This window comes from Lepidothrix coronata, unplaced genomic scaffold (genome assembly GCF_001604755.1).
Source record: "Lepidothrix coronata isolate B3197 unplaced genomic scaffold, Lepidothrix_coronata-1.0 Scaffold216, whole genome shotgun sequence".
NCBI lineage: Eukaryota > Metazoa > Chordata > Aves > Passeriformes > Pipridae > Lepidothrix > Lepidothrix coronata.
In genome coordinates, this window is record NW_016690396.1 from 1,324,381 (window position 1) to 1,346,498 (window position 22,118).

Sequence of the window (22,118 nt, forward strand, 5' to 3'; positions counted from 1 at the left end):
TAGCCATTGCACCCCGACCTTCTACCTAGTTGGACCCCTTTGTGCAGTGTTGCAGTCCCATTCCCTCACCCGCTGGACCGTGGCAGTGAGTCATGTGCAGGAGGCAGGACTCACCCTCTTCTGCAAGAGCTGTCTGTGGATGTAGCGAGATGCTCCAGACCAGATTTTCCAGATTTCTGGAAAGCAAAGGAAAAGCCCTGCCATTCTCTGATTCAGTGACAGCCACCATCCCCTGTGCCCCTACCCACACAGGTGACAGTGGGGCGCCCTGTAGCCCCCCTTGCCCAGTCTCATCTCTGGGGCTGCCCAGTTGCATTCCTGACTGCCCTAAGGCTCAAAGCAACCCACCCTGCATCCATGATAGGCCTGGGGAGGAAAGGCAGGCAGTAGTTTTGGGAAGAGAATTTCCACTCCTAGACACTGCCAGTTCCCAGAAGGTGATTATCATGTGTGTGTCTCAAACACCCATAGCCAGATGGCTGTGGAGCCAACCAAAGCTTGTTGATAACACACAAGGATTGTTGGTTATAACCGGAGGTTGTTGGTACTAACACACCATGGGAAAGGACAAAATAAGGCTGGAGAAGGGGGCGATGAGGAAGTAGAGGAGCACTTTTCTGGGACAAACATCCTTGTTATTAATCCTGGAGAGAAGCACAACACAGTACAGTGCAAGTGCAGGAATGAGATAGAGAAGTGACTGTGGACTGTAGGGGGGATGAAGAACACCAAAGATCCCTGAAGCCTTTCAACCCATTTCCAGAAAGGTGTGAAAGAACAGACTGCAGATGATAACTAATTTGCTTAGAAAGTGAGAAACCTCTTTGGGGTATAGAAATGTGTCTATAAAAAAGTATCCCCACCAAGCCCAGGTGGTGCCCCCAGGACATCCCATTGGCTGGGCTGATACTGGAACCAGAAGTAGTGATTGATTCCTTCCTTCCTTCCATACTTCTGTCCTTCCTTCTTTCTTTTTCTTTCTCTCACTCTCTTCCTCTTTAATTCATCTCTTCCTTTCTTTCCCTTTTCATCTTACCCATTTATCCAAAACCCACTGCCGTGTTCCTATATAGTAGGTCAGAAACTCACAATTTCCATGCCAAGCATGTAATTTACTAATAAAACATCATGAGTTCTTGTGGACTTTTGTTGTTCCTTTCTACCATGAGCATCGCCCTTCCCCTTAAGGGTGGGATGTCACAGCTACCAAAGCCACCCCAGAGTCTCAAGGCACCACAAGGCAGGGCTCTCCTTACTGCAGCCTGTGCCGACTAAAAGAGCCCCCTCTATGGCCCCAGCCTCAGGGGGGCTTTCCACAGCTCATCTCCATGTAATCTTGGCCCTGACAGTGCTGCTGCAAGGGACACCTATGGCCTTACCACTGTTGCTGAGCTCTTTGAGAGTTGGGAGCTCCTCCGGCCCTACAGAACTAGAGAGCAGGTAGTTCTGCATCTCTGCCCCCCTGCAGTGCAGCAGCTGAGGAAGAGGTGCTTGTCCTGCTACAAAACCCCTCTGCTCCTCTCCTTTCTTGGACGCTTCTCCCCAGGCAGCGTCTCCAATGCTCTCCTAAATTATCTCCTTGTCTCCTGGCAGCAGGGCAGATCCTGCAATATAGAGCAGAAAAGGTGCCTGCCCTGCTCAAAATCCCTCTGCTCCTCTCCTCCCTCTCAACATTTTTTCAAGTGGTATCTCCAACGCTCTCCCACAGCTTTCCTTTGCCTCCTAGCAGCAGGGCAGCTCCTGCACAGCAGGGTGCTGGTGAGGGCAGTTCCAGTGGTGTCTAGGCCTCTCCAAAGAGTGTGGTCCAAGGACACTGTCCCTGGGATGTGGGTGTCCCACTGTGAGGTCATGCCATGGGTCACAGGGCTGCACACAACCTGCCACCACACAATCCCACCCACGTTTATCTTCAGCATGAGCAGGGCAGCCCCACCGGTCACCTCAGGCTGCTGCACTGACCCTCCCACCTGCACAGCTCAACTCATCCTCCCCAGCTGGGCACACAGGAACTCCTGGAACCCGGGGAGGAATAGGCATTAGTGCTGAAGGGGCTTCCTGCACTCAGAATAAAGCTGGAGAGGTCTCCCCCAGGTCACGAGGGAAAGCAACCCCACGTTTTGGCTCCCAGGGCAACCCTCAGCCCCTCCTATCCCCTAGGGCCACAGGGATGGACCTCTTTCCCTACACCAGGATCCACAAAGAAGGACTACAACTGCACATGTGCCTTGCAACTGCATCCTCCGATGCACAGTCACCTTCCTGGAAGTCTCCCTTGACATGATTGTCAGCTTCCAAAATCCTCTACCCAGCTTGCAGAGATTCTTTGCACCTGGCTACAAACACCCAAATAAACCAGCCCAGATGGGGACTGATAACCATGTGCAGGTGGTATAAGAAGTCACCTTCCCTGAGACAAGAATTGTGTTTGGCCATGAGCTTGTCGTTGTGTCCATTAGGTATCACTACACTGTTCAGGTACACAAGGCACAGTGGAAATGAAAAACCCATGTGCAGGCACGTGTAAGTCAGCCACTGAGTGTGGTGTACCAGGTGTGAAGGAACATGGACGTGTGGCTGCTGTTGTCAGGTAGAATATAAGTAGCTACCATGAGGTGACAGCGGCTCCAGATTCTATTTTTATTTTTTTAATATATGCAAACTAAGCTAAACTTCTAGTTCTTTATTTTTAAACATTGACCAGTTCCTTTCCTTAATTATATATGACTTTAAAATACTGTTCATGAAAACTTATTAAGTTTCCATAATACCTTATGGGTGCCTTCCCATTAACATTTCTTAGACTTCCCATGAAGGTGTGATTTATGGCCTTTATGTACAACCACTCATCGGAGAGATTTTGAATAAGACAATCTCTGTGAGTAAATGTTGCTCAGGTACGTTAGTGGTTTCCAAGTCAGGCAATTAACTTACAAATGTTTGCAGGCTCTTTCTTCATTTTTTTCATAACATAGTCAGGAACAGTATTAATATCCAGTACCAAGTCTAATAAAATTTCCATTACCTTCTGGGGTTAATAATGAACACAGCAGGGACAAAATCAGTATCACTGTATTAACTATCATTAAATAAGGTATCTAAGCATGAGCATCATAGCAAGTGAGTGTATATAAAAAATTTGTATTTGTCTACTTATCTTATTCAAACTCTAACTTTGACATTAAGCCTTGAATTTTAAAATTAGTAACGTGCAAATACATTGTGCATGGTCAATTAAACTGAACTCCACTATTTCACATCATCGCAGGAACTGTGAAAACCAGAACTAAACTTCATTTCTGCGAGTTTTAAAAAAGTATTTTAGATTTTTTTTCATGAATGAAAAAAACTGTCTGAATCGATTGATTTTAAGTATGGAATTCTCTGAACAATTTGATCCTACGTATAACCATTTCAACTTAAAAACCAAATCATGCTGCATATTACAATAGTAAAATTAAGTTTTACCACATTCCTTCATTAGCAGCATACATCCATGTAATTAAAATACTTGGAGTTATCAAATCTGAGACATGTATTATGTCTGGTCTAGCACATGGAAATCTGCGGTAGAGGGCTCAAGGCATATTCCCCACTGGCTAACCTTGGGCATTTAAGTGTTTCTGTGGACAAGTAGGCTCCATACAACTTGTCAAGCCAGCAAAGAGAGAAAAACACAAACCATGTAGGTCTGAAGTCACCTCCATACATAATAAAATGATGGTACAATCACATTTGGAAAGCAGGGAGTAAAAAGAGAAAATGGCTTATAAGGACATCAGTAAAACAGAAGGGGGAGAGAACAGACAAGGGATCCCAGCTCCCCACATGCTCAGGGCAGTGAACTCACCCGAGCACTTCCATAATCCCATCCAAATTATGCTGGGTGGAAGGGAGAAGGTAGTGCTAATGTCTCCTGCAGTCTTCTCTCACTACGGACTCAAGACACAGATAAAAGCATGAGTCCACAGGTTGCACAGGGTAAACAAAACCCAAACTTAGATGATGCCTGTGCATGGCTCTTCCCTGCGCTCTTTTCTGTTAAAAGCTTGATGATGGAAGGAGAGGGACCTTGTGAGCACTGATTAACCTCAAAATGCACAAGTCTGCACCGTTCTGGTCCGAGAAATTTTATTTATGGCTGACCATTATTTGAGAAGACCTGCTACCTGCTCACAGTGCTGCAACAGACTGCACCCACTCCAGTTCTAAAAGGAATCCTGCTGTTCTTAATGTGAACCACACACCAACACCGTAACTAATATTAGTTGGCATTTATTAGCAGTTTGAGATACAAGACAGTCTATGGGCTTAGGAAGTGTGGCCTCTTAAGGCAGGCCTCTTCAGTAAAAACAGAGGTAACACAGCAGAGAAATACGAGACATTGCCTGCAGTTTCATAAACCGCTTTTTTTTCCAGACTGGAAGTACAAATGAAATGCACAGAGCAAAAAAATTAAACTTTCAAGGACTAAATCTAGACCATGCTGTATGCTAAACATATTTTAGCATACACATTTACAATGAAATAGTTTCATAAGTATCACAATTTATCTTCTCACACAAATGAGAACAAAATTAGTTTTAAATATCTCAGAAGCATATCTTTTCCTCCTTCAGAGTCAAATGGGGCTGAGGACTTTTTGAACAGAGACTTACAGCGAATACCTGCAAGCATCTGTAGCCACATACATTTCTCATTTCCATCTCTATTTTTCTCCTTCTTCCTCAAAGCAATTAAAATCTTCCTTTTGCTGGAAGGCCTGCAGGGAATAACCAGAGGGGAGTTCTGAGAGACAATGAGGTCCTGAGATGAACCATCTTCCTCTGGGTCCTCAGCACCATCTCCATGGTACCACTGACAGTGCAGTGCTCCTGGTAAACCTTTCTAGGTGTCACTCCAGCAAGCTCTGGTGGCATGTGGAAATGCTGTTTCCGTTTCTCAAGAGACTGAATCTAGGTTTGTGCCTCTGCCCAAGGGCTGACTCACTCCACTCACGTCCACTCTGACTGACCTAGCCCCATTTTGTCTGTAAGACTCAAGCTGTGCTTTAGGTAAGTGCAGCTAAATTTGGGAGACGATAACTTTATTTCTGCACGTCCACTCAATTAATCTGCTTCTGGACTGTCATTGAGAATAATTCTCCAAGAATTACTGATTAAGTCATACACTTAAAATTATTTTCTAAAGCCTCCTATTGTCATCTGAGAACCTTGATGGTGACTCTTGCCATTATAGCTCATTACCCTTCAGCATCATCACATCCAAAATATGGATTTTGGTTTTTCTTGTTCATTCTCAGCACTATAAATGCAATGAAGGAATTACTACTTCATATTCTACTTCTTATTTGCTAGAACTTTCCTTACATAATTTTCCCTCTGAGGCTTTTGCAAACTTCTATTTCTTTATTGTTTTATGGTATTTTCTGCAATTCTTCCTCATCTCCATTATTTCTACTGAAACTATTTGCTGTCTTTCCCTTTCAATTTTGTAAAAACCTTGAATTCTCTCCCCACTCCAAACTATTTAAGGGCTTTCACTTCTGGTTTATATCAGATAGGCTCAAGCTCTAGTTTTCTGTTTCGCTAAACCCTAATTAAACTTCTGGCCCACATACAAATGATGCCTATTACCTCTGTGGCAGCTCTTTCTTTTGACTAATCTAGAAATACTCATTTTCCTATATATTTTATACCAGAGGAAGTTGTCTTTAAAGATGAGAAACTTAGCACTTAGTCAGTGCTAATAATGCAGAGATGTAATCTGTTTTCACACAGCCCTCCCTGCATCAATCCAGGATGAGGTGTTTTGTGCTACCTACCAACCAGAAGACTATTTAAGACCATTTAACCACAACAGGACATAAATATTCAGATTACAAAATAAATAAGTGAATTGACAAAAAATAATAAAAAAAAGCAACAAAACAAACAAACCAAGGGGGAAAATGAATCCTGAAGTAAAGCCAGCTAGTCAAACTGTATTCTAGCTACATAGCCACTATTAGCCAACCCCTGCAGTTTCCAGATGTTTATTACAGGATATGCCTGGACAAATCTTCTTTCATAAAAGCTCTTTGACACAAAGACATTAAACTTTAAGTACCTTAACACAACAACAGACCTTTTAAAGGGGATTTACTTAAACTTTTTATATACAAAAACAGCTGGAGAAGGAATAGAATGACAATGAAGTAAATATATATATATATAAAAATATATAATATATATATTATATATATATATAAATATATAAAAAATATATATATAAAAAAACAATACTTACAGACAACCACTTAGTAAATCTCCACCTTTTTCTCCTTTCATCACAAAGGAGAACTCCATAAGAACTGTGTATACAATAGTCCTATTAAGCTCATGATTGTCTAAAAGATTAAGGCTCTGACCAAAAGAGCAGCGATTTCTGAAATCACTGGAAATCTCGCTATTTGCTTGAACAACTTTGGATCCGGTCCATACTGACTCCATAACTGTTCATAAGCTGGAGGAAAACAACTCTGGTTATAACCTCCATATAAACACGGTAAAAAGGAACAAATGCTTGCTTTCTATTTACTTTACTTTCCATATTTTTTAAAAAGGAAATTTCCAGCATTTTGCTCCACAATATAATCAAGTTAATTTGGTCTGAGGAAGTGAAAGGAAGATACAACAAGGCACAGAAGTTGTTTCTGATTCTGAGATTTATCATTATTCACAGTGAAAATGACTACTACTTTATCGCTCAGTTTGATGCTGAAACAGAAATTATTTGCCAAAAATTGGGAGGATAGTGGGACATACTTTTTCTTTCCAGAAAATGCTCTCTATTGCTAGTTCCAGGGTCCTGGTTCTGTATTTCATCCATGTCCCAATTACCTACAGGCTTTTCATCACAATTTCATATGTTCATTAAATGCAAGATCAGACTTCTGTAACTGACAGTTTTACTTCCACTTGGAGGTTTGCGTGCATGTGCATATATATATATTGTAGACCAAGACCAAAAAATTAATATAGCATCAAATGATAAAAACAAGGAACATGATTCTAAAACATTTTAACTAAAACTTATGCTGGTTGGATACTGATCATTCCTAATTTCAGGCAAGGCTTCTACTGTTTTTCAGTGAGTGCCAGTGAAAATACATCTCTATTGTTCCTGTGGAGAAAAAAAAGAAAAACAAAAATAAAAAAAACATGATCAAAGAATGGCTGCTCACTGGCTGACAAGCATACATGGATTTGTAGGACAAATGAAGCTGTGGCTACAAGCAGGCGCCCATCATACCCGAAATAAAAAGAAACTGTGTCAAAAACTCCAATTATTTAAGTAGACCTAGAACAGATGCCGAGGTCACAATGCTTTTATAGCCAAAAAAGTTAAACTACTTTGTAGATTTTTTTTTCTACCGCTCTCACAAACTGAAAGTTATTACTTCCTAATGCCACACTTGGCAACCAGATGGTACCAAGAAAACTTCTATTCTAATTTCACAGGTATTTTAATAAATTTATGCTAGGCTTTTTAGATCACTAAGATATGATTATCATCTTCTATACACGAGTAGATAGACCATATACATGCTATCTCATCACACAGCAATACCAAGCTGGATAAACTGGATCGGGTTCAAGCTAATCAGACAATCCCAGTCCTAGTGGATTAGACAAATCAAGCAATTTAGAACATCGAGCAATTTCCTCCACCTCAAGACAGATGTTAACCTACGATCCAGCATACAGGGGACAAGCAGTACACTTGCCACTACAAAATTAACTTCTCTCTATATTCTGAAGACATTTGAATAAGCCAAATGTATTTATACCAGGCTGTATTTTGGCATGGCCACAGCATTTTTTATGCAGCATTGGAAGCTCTAACACTGCATTTTTCATACTGCCAAACCACACCAAGTTCCTACAAAAAGTTCCCAAACTTCTGCTGTTAGGATGCCCAAAGCACACATTTCTACTTCTGTTTCATTTCAGTAGGCAGGCTTACAGAGAAACCTTCTCGGATTAGACTCGTGCAGTACTGAAATCCAGTTCCTGTACAGAACCTTCTTTCTCATGGACTTAATTCACTTTTGTCATACAGGAGAAATATTATGCCCATTATACACATACAAAGACTGAGGCATGGAAAAGTAAAGCGGTTTTTCCAAATCGCCACTACAGGCAAAGCAAGAGCACAATCCTGTCTTCTAACTTTGGTACTACATCAAATGGCAATTTCTGCCATTCCCTAAAAGCACATAAGCTCTGGAAACTGTTTTATTACAGCAATCACCTCTAGAAATTTTCAGAATCACATTATTATTCAGAAAGCTCATTTCGGCAGGAAAAAAAAACCACAGTTATATACTTTTCTTGTCCCCTAGACCCATTTTTTTTGATTTCTCAGATTAGGGTACCAATCAGATATTATCCGCCCTCTTCCCATGGAGACCACAACACAAGGTCGTTATTTATTACCTGCTGAAAATTAAAAAAAAGGTATTAAAAATTACAGTTTCCTATATTACAGTTCTGTAGATAAAGGACTTCTGATGACGCTATAATTTTCTGAATTCTGGTCAAGGATTTTCAGTTAATATTCTTCAATACTGCCCTGTAAGCCTATAGTTACATTGCAAAATCAATGTATACAACTATTATTTGGCTTTTCTATCTTTGCTTGCAGTAAGAACTGCATTTCTGAAGCTATTTATCAGCACTTTCATCATGCCATAAAGGCTATTTCTTCCTTCCTAATTGTGTTTTGTTCATTTCTGTACTGAGCAAAATATGGCAACTGGTCAAAAGGATATATCCTTTCTTTACAGCAAATTGAATGTTAGTTTCCTGGTCATCTCCAAATTCTTAGAAACTACAGAGTAGTGAAAACTGGGAGACACAAGTGCTCCCCACATCCCTACTGCCCAGCATTACAGCAGCAAGGGAGAGCTGCAGACAACTTTCTGACACATTCTTCCAGAAGAAGCTTTTCCAGTTAAAGCCACTAGTACAGCATAACCAGTAATAACAGTAAGTTGTTCCAAAATATTCCCACTCTGCTCTTGACACTGCCTTTTACAGGAAGCTATGGTCCCCTTTGACCAAGTTTGGCCCAGTTACAGGGAAATCTATGAGGATTACTGAAAACCAGCAAACTTGCAAATGCTTTTCAGAGCTAAGAAAATCCAAGCCTTCCTACCACGTTTCTGACATCTTCCCACTCTAGTGTAAGTCACATTTACATGGCTCATTCTTCCATTTAACACTTCCCACAACTTGAGTCCTTCCTGTCTTCACTTCCTTTTCCCGCCTTTTCCTGCAAAATCTCTTTACTTTTGTGCTTAGCTCACATCACAGCGCCCGTGTGATATTTTTCTCCGCTAAACTGATTAGTTCTTTAAGTCAGCTCTCTGCCTGCTGGAGACAGACATCCCCTCACGATCTCACAGCAAGTCCACACTACTACCCAACAGCACTGCTGCATTTATTTGTAATGAGCATAGCTCCTCATTTTGCGTGGTCATTACATGGCTTGCTTGCAGTCCAGCTGCTGCCTCCCACAGCTGCAGGATTTGCCGGACCATCCCTTCCAAGCAGCAGCAGCTGCTGCAGCTCGCAGCTCTCCGGGAGCGTGGAATGCTGCTGCTGGGGGAAAGATGCTCCCGCTCCCTGCGGCAGCAGTGCCCTGCACTGGTCCTTGGCAGCCGGGAGGAGCGGCCGCCGAGGCCATCCAGCTCCGTGCTGAGCTCCACCGCGGCAGGGTGACCCTGCCGGTCACGGGGGTAACATTTTGCTGTCTCGACTGGCGGAGTTGATCAGCCTCTCCCGAGAGCTTAGAAGCGCACTGAATTAAAGGACTCTCGCTAGAGGCAGGATCGGGTTTGTACTGGCCGCTGCTCCTGCTGAACTTGGTTGCAGCTGCATTCCTCTCTCCCCCCACTCGCACATCTTGCAGTACTGTCATTTCTTTCCAAGCTCAACATCAAGGTTCATGTAATTATATATAAGCATATACATATGATTGTATATGCATGCATTACTTCAAAAAGATTTGCATAGTAAAGCCTGCAAAATGAGAAAACACCAGTATTAAAGGAAGCAGGTGTTATTCAGCAGCTTGTTGTGGGCATGTTAGGAGTCCGTCACATGTGGCTGCAGACTTCTTCAGTGCATATTGTGCCAACCCTGCACTTCCTATAAAATCATCATCACCTCCGGAGCTTTTCTCATCATACCCAAGTGCTGTATCCATTCATGACAAAATACCTTCGGCAACACTGTTTTAGCCCTTCTTAAAACGAAAGAATGTGGGCATATTTTACGTACATTAACACACAATAGCATAGTGTATTCGGCATCCTTATCTACAGGGTCTTTCCTTTCCTTCCTTATGCATTGTGCACTGTAACAGAAGCCAAAGTGCTGCAGGTATTAACCAGCTCCGATTCAGCATCAGCGACACTGCTCATGGTGTGCACTCACTAAGCAACAAAAGCTTTCTTGGAAAAGATCTTGTCCCAGAATAAAAATCTGGTACCCTTTGAGTCCCTCGTTCCAATGCACCAATCGCAGGACTGACAGGCAGCAGATGTGGGATCTTTTCGTAACAGATCACCACGACGTACAGGCTCACTGGAAGCAACAACGTCGGGAACTTTGAAATCAAATATTTCTTAATTCTGATTATGCAGCTTGCATATTTTGCCAATCATTTTCCCAAAGTTTTGCTGAATGAGGTGTATTGTCCCTGTCCCCCGTAGCTGCGAGATCCTGCTGATCAGAGCAACCTTGGAGCTGCGTGAGGCGGCAGCGGCGGGGCCGACACAGCCCCCGAAGATCCCACTGCTGCACCGGCTTCTGGTGAGGGAGACAGTCTTATGGTTTGATTTCTTAATTGAAAAACTGTAATTGTAGCAGCACCAGGCCCCAACGTGCATAATGAATAGAGTGTGGACCATTGAAATCTATAGCACAGACTGCTCCTACTTCACCTAATTAAGTAACAGCTCGCAGTTAGGAGCTTTTCCATATGCATATGTAAAGCCTGCTGATAAAAGGGGAAAGGGAACTCTTAACAGCTTTGTTGTCGTTAGGCTGCAGGAACTTAGGAAGCTGCTGAAAACTCTGGTAGGGTATTTAGCTTTGTGCTTACAGCCTGATTGCTTTTGCTTTTAAGTCTAAATACTTTTTAATTTTTCTCTCTTACCATTTGTTTTGCTGCATTTATACTTTATAGCCATTTCTCTACTCTTTAGTACTTGTGACCTCCTTTTTCTGCTCTTCTATGTTGTTCTATACATATGCTTTTCTTTTCCTACTTTCTCTTGCTTCCTTACCACCAGTGGGAGTAGCAAATGTGGATAAGTGTGCACATGCTTTAAATCTATATCCAGCTCTACAGAGGACTTGCAGAACCCTGGAAATAATTATTCTGAGAAAAATTGTGTTCAAGCTCCACAGCAATTGTGTGGAACATATGAACTTGCACATTTCTGTCATGCAGTCCAGCCACTAAGCAGTTGTGAGAGTTGTGAGTACAGATTTTTCAAGGACCAACTTATAAGTTTCTGAGAGTGTAGAAGTGTTTCAAGGAACAGCTTTTGTGGAAGAAGTTTCAAGGACTTATCTCTTTGGTGTATCTTCCTGAGAATGGCAACAAGCATTCCTGAGACCTCCATCTGCTAAAGTCACTCTTCCAAAATGTGGAGGTGGAAGAATTTCTGAATTGAATATTGCAATATATTTAGTATAGACAAAAAAAAAAAGTGTTTTCCTTGATCATTGCCTCTCAAGTGACTAAACTGCTTTCCAACTGGAACTTCCTCAATACTAAAATTGAGGTGGGTAAAGACTATGGAAAAGTTTTCCCTAGCCAGATGCAATTTTAGGAGAAAAAACCTGAATACAGGGTCTTACCACGGGAAGACTCAAAAAGAAAAATACAGTCTTAACTATTGGTAGTGAAAGTAGCTCCACCTAGAACAGGTATAAAATCACAGCTGTGTGTACTCTTCCTAAGTGACTATATAATTAAAACATCATTTTTGCCATCTTTCTCCTTTTCCTTCCTAATTGTTATCTGTTGTGTAGTTGGCATGATGACTCAGATGATAGAATTATGCTGGAAATTATATATACATGGAACACTGAGGCCCAAGAATGCAAATTCTTCTGAGTAAACAATCTAGTTTGGGGGGTGGGTGTGGGTGGGTGTATTTATTCTGCCAAGCACTAGACATACAGTAATATAAGTCGAAGAATAGAAGTTTTATGTTTGAACTACTGCTTTCAAGCTGAATCTCAAAACAAACTGAGCTTTAGTTCAAGGCTTGAACTTGCTGTTGAAAAGAAAATCAACAGTGCGATTTTCTTTATCATGAGCATCTACATCTACCTATGGCTTTGAGTGTATAATAACAGTCTCAAGCAACTGGAGTTTTCCACTGTAGTTTTGTCCTCATTTGCTCTTGTAATCATTCAAGCTTAGCAGCATTTGTTGCATTCAGACACAGGTCAACTGTATTTTGATGAAGTTCAAAGAAACGGGTGCAGCTGATTGAGCCATATCATAAAAAAAAAAAAAAAAAAAAAGAGAGAGAGAGAGAGAAAATATAGTGGCTTGATGATGCTTGTCCAGATCAATGTGATCGTATTTTGCTTTTCATCTGATTCAATACCAGGTTTCTATGGATGAAGTAAACTACCTTTCTGAAAATTCTACCTGGATGATAAGTAATTTGCCTTATTGAAAAGTCTTTTGTTAAGAAATATTTTCTCTGATGTAAGTCAGATACAGATGCCACCTCTTGTCTGCAAGTAAACAGATAAAAGGAATATGTATTTTTGACTGATCACGTTGTATAAAGTAATTTTCATTGGTTCATAATGTATCTACAGAATGACAATAACCATGAAGTTAAAGATTGTCATATTTGTCACTAATTAATACATGAATAATAATGGGACATGAGACAAGCTTACAGGAATCAGGCCCAATGTTGGTTATTGTAAAGCCATGCATACAGAAACAAGTGTTTTGAAGTGACCAGGACCTTGGCTGCTCTGATCTGGACATAGTAAAAGGCCTGACTACTAGAAAATGTTCAGAGCTTAACCATGGAAAAATAGTTTTCTTGTATTTATTTCAATGCAGACTTGAATCAGCTAAAACCACAAGTCAATGAAACAGGCTGGGATTTTTATTTCTTTTTTTTTTGTGATAAACATTATTATAGACTCTGAAGCTAGACAAGGTGGAATAATAGCAGTAGACTGTACCAATCTACTGTTTCACACTGAACAGCCTCTTGCTGCTTGAGTAGTCACCCTGAAATCTCTACAGAATGCTTGAGGGCAAGGAAAAGGAGGCAGAAGACTGTCCTTAAGAAATTCCTATAGCATGCATCCACTGTAATTCTGTTCTGGACTGTAGTGCATCCACTGCAACTCTTACTCAGAAAGACTCCCGGCACCTTCTGGAGAGGCTCCATCATATCTGATCACTAAAGGAGTACAGAGCATGTAATAAAGTCATACTTTATTGTGGCTTATTAAGACAGCTGTCTAAGGTCATAAATACGATGAGTTGTTTTTATCACCAGGAGAACTCCCGTAAGCGTGAGGATGATGATTAACATCGTATCTCCAGTTCTGCTTACATCTGCAACCCCATGGCAGATGCTTGGCTCCAGTGCTGTTTAAAAGCCATCAGAAAATGTCTTAATCACTGGTGACCTCTGCAAGAACTTTGGTGGCTTCTACATCGATCTGACCCACAGAGTGCTCCTCAGGCAAACATGAAGGCAGGCTTTTTTTATTGATTAGCCAAATTGTCTAGGCTTCCTGTTTTGTCTCCTCATTGGCAATTAAGAGAGAAATCCATGGAGGGAGTGGTGGCAGTGAACCTTTCCCTCTGATACAAATAACCTTAATCGGGCCTCTGAGTTGATTTGTGAAATTGTTCCGTATCGACTTCTCTATGAAGTAGGATTTCATCCTATGGCCCCATCAGTAGGACATATACATCTTTCTGTTAGCCATGCAGGCTTTTTCTAACTGTGTTATCTTTTATTTCTTATTTACAATCCTACTCCCATCATTGATTCCAGTAATCTTTCCCGCACCGTGAACTGTTATTTTCTTGAGGGAGAACCAGGCTGGGGTTTTTTACCGTTTTTTTAAACCTAGATAATTAATATTAAACCAAGTAAGGTTGGTTTAATATTAATTAAATTAGGAGGCTGGGGGGGGGAGTCCATTTCTCGGTGTGTTTTTAACATCCAGACAGTTAAAAGAGCCACAATGTTCCTCAGCCTAAAACCAAGACTGATACCTAAAATGGAACTAGATTATTTTGATGACTTAATTAAACAATGGGGATTAGCTTTCTACACCCTAAAATATGATTTTCCAGGTTAGGATACTGATTGTTTATTCCAGAACACAGCATTTGTGTGTTTCCTTACTTGTGTGGCTTCTTTTGTGTCTGAACAATGGAAATACTACACTTGGCTAATGAGAAATTAAGCATTTCCTCACCTCTTCCCCAATAATCACTTATTTAACCCCCCCAAATTAATGTATTAATCATTTACCTCCATCTTTCCTATATCTGTTTCATACTGTTTCATGTAAGGCCAGGACTTGTTCGTCCTTCTTAATGTCAAAGTGATATTTTAGACTTGGAACCGTTGAAATAATTGGGAATGTTCATAGCTTATGTCACTATGACTTCATCGCTACTCTTTGATGAAGGGCAAAAGAACTTGGGTGGGGGAGAGGGGATGCCCTGGCCTTGGGGCACTAACACAGGCTGAATCTAGGGCTGAGCCCCCTCCAGATCTGGCAGCTCTTCCCCCTCTTATGCACATGCACTCAGGTTTTTTTGTGTCAATGATTCACTCTGCCAGCATGTATGAATTAAATGCAAAGTTTTTCATCTTTAAGATAATCTGTGAGATTTGGTAAATCGAGGTGCCAGGAAAGTTCTGGGTGAGCAGGAGTGTGATTTAGCATCTGTCTTCCTTGCTAGAAAATGCCCCGTTGTACTTGGGGTGCCAAGGAGGATTTTGGCAGGGGGAAAAGGTTTGACTTACCCAGGTGCCATCCCCATCAGCACAAGGGATTTACAGACCTGGCATCATCTATTTCCATCTCCAAAACACAGCACAGAGTGAAATGCAGCGATGCGAAAGATTAGTCTTCATTCGGCGAAGAAATTGCCAAATTAAATGATGACAGATGGAAAAACTAAAGGCCACAGTGTCAGGGGTCCGTCCATAGCCCTGGGCTTTAGGAAGAGGTAAATACACAGAGCTCAGCTGGTGCTGCAGGAGGTGCGTGTCCGGTGGAAAGCCAGAGCTCGGACCGTGTATGAAATCGATACCTGCTATCGAAGGGAGCAGCACACAGCGTTAGGGCTAACCCAGTGTTATTAGAAAATGATATATTGCACATTAGGATGGATAATTCATGTCGCCTTCATCGCCTCAGACCGTCGTGAAAATCCATAAATCATTTTCTCGTTCATGTATCGCCTAAGTGCGATTTGTCACTCGGCATTAGCGGGAGGACGGCCGCGGATCCCCGCCGCTTCCCAGGCGCGGCTCAGAGACCCAAAATGGAGACCTGGTTGCGCTTGGAATCGCGGGGGCAGATCGCATTCCCTGGCTGCGGGTCCCCGGGGCTGCCAGCTCCGCGGGGAGGGAAGGGAGGAGGGAGAGGGGGGAGGTGGCTCCCCCCGGGATTACAGACGTGTATCAGTATAAATCTGTGTGTCCTCGCGTGGTTGTGCCCCCCGGATCACGCCGGCGCTGCAGGAGCCGCGTGTGGGTGTCGCGCCTGGAGCGCGCGTGGGGAGGCCAGGGATGTGCTCCCCTTTCCTCGGAAGCTCCCTCCGAGTGCGGAGGCGGGCACGGACGCGGGCACGGGCACGGGCGGGCTCTGTCCCCCGGGTTTCGCCTGCGTTCCTCGAAGGCAGGCGAGGTGCCGCTTCCGGAGCTCCGGCGGCTGGGAGGGAAGGGCGGGCTGGAGTCAGGCTGCCCCGAGTGGCGGTCAGTGCCTGATGGTTCCCCCCCGGACCCCCGGGAAGCAGGGGGATGATCCCCGCTGTCCATGCCCGGGGCTGGCGGCAGCGCACGGGCAGGTGAGCGGCGGCGGCGCTTCTGCATGGAAGGGCAGCGCAGCGAGATCCCCGTCCGCATCCAGCGGGCAGCGGGAGCAGACGGGGAGTTCTGACGAAACCCATTTCCCTGGAAAACACCCACCGCAGTCGCCCCGCCGGCTGTGCCCCGCGCTGCCACAGCGCCGAAGGGTGTGCTGGGGGCCGGGGACCACAGGATGTAATCTGGGGGGCCAGAAGGGGGGGGGGCGCATCTCCCTGCCCGCCGCGCCGGCTGCCGCTTCCCCGCTCCCCCCTCCAGCGGCCAGGCAGCACCGCCTGCCGCCACGCCGAGCCGCAGCGCCGCCGCAGCGCCGGTGCCGGCAGCGATACGGGGGGCTCGGGCAGGCAGTGCCGGGGGCCGGTGCCGGGCGGCGGCCGCGGGGGCCCCACGGCGGGGCCGGGCCCCGCTGTCCCCCCGCGGGGCGGGGGCGGCGCCGCCCGGGCGCAGTGCGGCGCTGCGGCCGCTGGGGGGCGCCAACCGCCCGCGAGTGCGGCCGCGGCCACGGCCCGGGGTGGGGGTGGGACCCCACGGAGGGATCCGGGCTTGGGAATCATGGAATACGCTGGGTTGGGAGGAACCGTGAAGACCATCTGCTTCCCACCCCCCTGCCACGGGCAGGGACACCTCCCACTAGAACAGGTTGCTCAGAGCCCCGTCTAGCCTGGCCTTGGACACTTCCAGGGATGGGGCATCCACAGCTTCTCTGGGAAACCTGTGCCGGCGCCTCGCCGCCTTAGTGTGGATTCCTGCGTTTCTGCGGGAAAAGCGCGCCTGAGCGTGTAGTTCATTGAGATGTGTGGAGGAAGCCGCTGCTGACTGATGGGTTAACGATGGGGTCAGAGCAGGAGCTGCTCGTCCCTGCTTCGTGTTGCTCTTCAAAAACAATAACATTTTTTGGTGAAAAAAGACCCTCACAAGAATTACAACACTCAATTATTTTCACTCCTACTTTATTCATTCCGTAGCCTGACGTGGATCTCTCAGCCAGCACCGACAGCCCGTACTGGAGCGTTTCCCTTGGATTCCTCCGGTTCTCCCTGCCAGCCCCCACCCCAGGAATGCCCCTCCACACGCCACCCGGACTACCCAGTGACACACAGTATTCCCAGTTTCCCTCTTCCCACGTACCCGACGGTCTCCTCTTACATTAAAGCAAATTCCAAAATGGAAATCGGAAAATATCGACTCAGGCTTGTGATACTATAAATTGGCCGGAGCTGGAAACACCGTGCGCACGAACGACGGAAAGTTGCGCTCTCTCCATTACCAAACGAACCAGTTAGCCAAAGGGAGGGGAAAGGAACAACAGTAATCCCAAGTTTCCCCCCTTGTTTATGCCTTTTCTAAAAACGCTACTGGAAAGGAAAGTTGGAGGCGGCGAGTGGAAACTCCCTCTCCGAGGAGCAGGGTTGTTTACGTTTACCCGCGTGTGTGTGCGCGCCGGTGGCGAGCGCCGATCTCCCGGTCCAGCGGCTGCGAAGGGGCGGGGGGGAGAGGAGGGAAACAGCCAGCCACCGACGGAGGGCAGCGGGCAGGGACTGAGGGAGTGAAGGATGGGGGAGCGAAGGATGAGGGAGCGCGGCATCCCCGGGACGCGCCGCCCGAGCTGTGCCCGCGCGCCCGCCCGGCCGTGACGCAACCTGCCTGACGCGCGCCGCAGCCAATGGGACACCGCCCCCGGGGGCGGTGCTGGCAGCCGATTGGTTGGCAGGGGCCTCGCGCTGCGCAAAAGCAGCGGAGCCGAGCGGTGCCGGCTCAGAAACCGCCGGCTCAGAAACCGCCGGCACAGATCAGAGGAGCCGGGAGCGGGAACGGGAGCAGCAGCGGAGCCGGGACGCGAGGCGAGCGGCAGCAGCAGAGACAGACACAGATACAGAGACAGGCACTAGACGCGAAAGCAGCAAGACACGAAAAAAAAAACAAAAACCCACCCTGATCGACACATCCATAAAAGCAGAGTGATGATGATGAACATACTAATACCAATAAAAGAAGAAAATGAAAGACCTTTAATAGAAGAGAGAAAAATCTGAAATCCTCACATTAAAAAAAAAAAGGAAAAAGAAAAAGAGGAAATCCTAGAATCAGGGAATGAAACTTTTGGGTAGCAAAGCTGTTCTCTGCCTTTTTTTTTTTATATGAAATCTTTTTGCAGGTAATTTTTTTTTTCAATTTCGCGGTTTCCTGCCTTTTTCTTCCATCTAAAGAGGGCATGTCCACCGGCTGTTCCAGCAGCATCTACCCCTCCAGCTCCCATCAGGAAGACAAACCGAGGACAATCTTGAAATATAAAAATTTCCTCCTTGGGATTTGCTGCTGCTGCTGCCTCCACCGCCACTGCTGCTGCCGCGGTGCAGTGCCAAGACTCCCGGAATAAATAAAAGCGGGCTACTGTGTATCTCTAGCTACAGCCAGCTAATATCTATTATTAGTTGGTCATTTATTTCGAAGATCACAGATGAAGTGGGGACGCCTGTCTTCTTCATTTGGTCAGCGTGTGAAATAATAATACCCATAACAAAAAGGAGGGAGATGGGGGAGAGAAAAATTCTAACATGAATCAGAAGAAATAGTATCTAGCACACTCCCTCCCCCCAAATCAACCTCCCCCCTCCCTTTTCTTCCCCCCTCCCCTGATCCCGCTCTCTCCACACGCTTGCAGGCGCGGACACACACACAGAGACGCGCACACAGACACACACAGACGCGCACACACACACTGTAGTGTGTATTTTCGGAGGAGGAGGAGGTGGTGGTGGCTTTTGGAAGAGGAGGAAGAGGTGGTGTCGGGGAGGGGGGATCTCTTTCCCCGTTTGGAGATGATTGTGCTATTCCTCTTTGCCTTGCTCTGGATGGTGGAGGGGGCCCTTTGCCAACTCCATTACACGGTGCAGGAAGAGCAGGAGCATGGCACGTTCGTGGGGAATATCGCCGAGGACCTGGGCTTGGACATTACAAAACTTTCGGCTCGGCGCTTCCAGACGGCGCCTAACTCCCGCAGCCCTTACCTGGAGCTCAACCTGGAAACCGGGGTGCTCTACGTGAACGAGAAGATCGACCGGGAGCAGATCTGTAAGCAGAGCCCCTCCTGTCTGCTGCACCTGGAGGTCTTCCTGGAGAACCCCCTCGAGCTGTTCCGGGTGGAGATCGAGGTGCTAGACATCAACGACAACCCGCCCTCCTTCCCGGAGCCCGACCTCACCGTGGAGATCTCGGAGAGCGCCACACCGGGCACCCGCTTCCCGCTGGAGAGCGCCTTCGACCCCGACGTGGGCACCAACTCCCTGCGCACCTACGAGATCACTCCCAACAGCTACTTCTCCCTCGACGTGCAGACGCAAGGGGACGGCAACCGCTTCGCCGAGCTGGTGCTGGACCAGCCGCTGGACCGGGAGCAGCAGGCGGTGCACCGCTACGTGCTGACGGCGGTGGACGGCGGGCAGCCCCAGCAGCGCACCGGCACCGCCCTGCTCACCGTCAGGGTGCTGGACTCCAACGACAACGTCCCCGCCTTCGAGCAGCCCGTCTACACTGTGTCGCTGCCGGAGAACTCCCCGCCGGGCACCCTGGTGCTGCAACTCAACGCCACGGACCCCGACGAGGGCCAGAACGGCGAAGTCATCTACTCCTTCAGCAGCCACATCTCGGCCCGCGCCCGGGAGCTCTTCGGCATCGCGCCGCGCACCGGGCGGCTGGAGGTGAGCGGTGAGCTGGACTACGAGGAGAGCAACGTGTACCAGGTGTACGTGCAAGCCAAGGACCTGGGGCCCAACGCCGTTCCGGCCCACTGCAAGGTGCTGGTGCGGGTGCTGGACGCCAACGATAACGCGCCCGAGATCAGCTTCTCCACCGTCAAGGAGGCGGTGAGCGAGGCGGCGGCGCCGGGCACCGTGGTGGCCCTTTTCAGCGTCTCGGACCGCGACTCGGAGGAGAACGGGCAAGTGCAGTGCGAGCTGCTGCAGGGCGATGCGCCCTTCCGCCTCAAGAGCTCCTTCAAGAACTACTACACCATCGTCACCGAGGGGCCGCTGGACCGCGAGCAGCCGGGCGGCGACGCCTACACCCTCACGGTGGTGGCCCGGGACCAAGGCGAGCCGCCGCTCAGCACCAGCAAGTCCATCCAGGTGCGGGTGAGCGACGTGAACGACAACGCGCCGCGCTTCAGCCAGCCCGTGTACCAGGTGTACGTGAGCGAGAACAACGTGCCCGGTGCCTACATCTACGCCGTCAGCGCCACCGACCGCGACCAGGGCGCCAACGCCAGGCTCGCCTACTCCATCCTGGAGAGCCAGATCCAGGGCATGTCCGTCTTCACCTACGTCTCCATCAACTCCGAGAACGGCTTCCTCTACGCCCTCCGCTCCTTCGACTACGAGCAGCTCAAGGAGTTCAGCTTCCAAGTGGAGGCCCGGGACGCCGGCGAGGAGCCGCAGCCGCTGGCCGGCAACGCCACCGTCCACATCATCGTGGTGGACCAGAACGACAACGCCCCCGCCATCGTCAGCCCCCTGCCCGGCCGCAATGGCACCCCGGCGCGGGAGGCGCTGCCCCGCGGCGCCGAGCCGGGATACCTGGTGAGCCGAGTGGCGGCGGTGGACGCGGACGACGGGGAGAACGCCCGCCTCACCTACAGCATCGCGCGGGGCAACGAGGCCGGGCTGTTCCGCATGGACTGGCGCTCCGGGGAGCTGCGGACGGCCCGCAGGGTTCCGGCCAAGCGCGACCCGCAGCGCCCCTACGAGCTGGTCATCGAGGTGCGCGACCACGGGCAGCCGCCGCTCTCCTCCACCGCCGCCGTCCAGATTGTGCTGGTGGACGGGGCGGGCGAGCGGCCCGGCGGCGGCGGCCCGGGCGCGGGGACGGGCGCGGGGGGCGGTGGCGGCGGCGGCTCTGGAGAGCATCGCCCCAGCCGCTCCGGGGGGGATACCTCGCTTGACCTCACCCTTATCCTCATCATCGCCCTGGGCTCCGTCTCCTTTATCTTCCTGCTGGCCATGATCGTCCTGGCCGTGCGCTGCCAGAAGGAGAAGAAGCTCAATATCTACACTTGCCTGGCCAGCGACTGCTGCTTGGGCTGCTGCTGCTGCTGCCCTTGCTGCAGCCGGCAGGCGCGGGCCCGCAAGAAGAAGCTCAGCAAGTCGGACATCATGCTGGTTCAGAGCTCCAACGTGCCCAGTAACCCGGCGCAGGTGCCGGTGGAGGAGTCGGGCAGCTTCGGCTCCCACCACCACAACCAGAACTACTGCTACCAGGTCTGCCTCACCCCTGAGTCCGCCAAGACCGACTTGATGTTCCTCAAGCCCTGCAGCCCCTCTCGCAGCACCGATGCCGAGCACAACCCCTGCGGGGCCATCGTCACAGGCTACGCCGACCAGCAGCCCGACATCATCTCCAACGGCAGCATCTTGTCTAGCGAGGTAAGGACGGCACCCCTCGCCACCCCACACACCTCCCGCCTCCCGCTAGGCTTCATCCTCTAGCCATCCCCAGACGTCCTTCCCCAAGCCCCGGGCCGCTTTCCTGAAGCTCCCGCTCCTCCTCCCCTGGCGGGAAAGACGTTTTGCATTCCCCATCCTTTTCCTTTCCGCTTTAATCCATCCGTCTGTCTTCACTCCCCTCTTTGCCCTCTCCTATTCGGGAGGCTTTAGCCCTTCGGTCTCAGAGGGGAGTGCGTGGTAGACCCCCCCGCCCCGCCGGCTCCCTCCCACCTGGGCTCAGCAGTTGTTGCAGCCAAGCGTGTCCCCCCTGCTGCCTTCCCCCCCGCCCCGCCCCCATCCCACTGCCTCTGAAGGAATCTGGCCCCGGCCGGGGCGCGGAGATGCCCCTGAGCCAGCGTTAGCTGCGAGCAGATCGCCTGGGGGTTGAGGGGGGTGGGGATTACGGCTCTTCGCAGAGTCTCTGCTGCTGACAGGACTGGAGTGAGGTGGGGTGTAATCACAGCATGTTCTGAAGAAAC

At 48.1% G+C, this 22,118-nt stretch overlaps 1 protein-coding gene across 4 annotated transcripts in view; it reads left to right on the forward strand.

Moving 5' to 3' along the window:
* Positions 1 to 17,939: 17,939 nt before the first annotated feature.
* PCDH10 (protocadherin 10) overlaps positions 17,940 to 22,118 on the forward strand; it is a 37,704-nt gene continuing 33,525 nt past the window's right edge. For all 4 annotated transcript variants that reach the window (XM_017833564.1, XM_017833565.1, XM_017833567.1 and 1 more), the window contains exon 1: positions 17,940 to 21,579. In XM_017833564.1, coding sequence (XP_017689053.1) covers positions 18,982 to 21,579 — 2,598 coding nt within the window. In that variant the 5' untranslated portion in view covers positions 17,940 to 18,981. The remainder of the gene's footprint in view (positions 21,580 to 22,118) is intronic.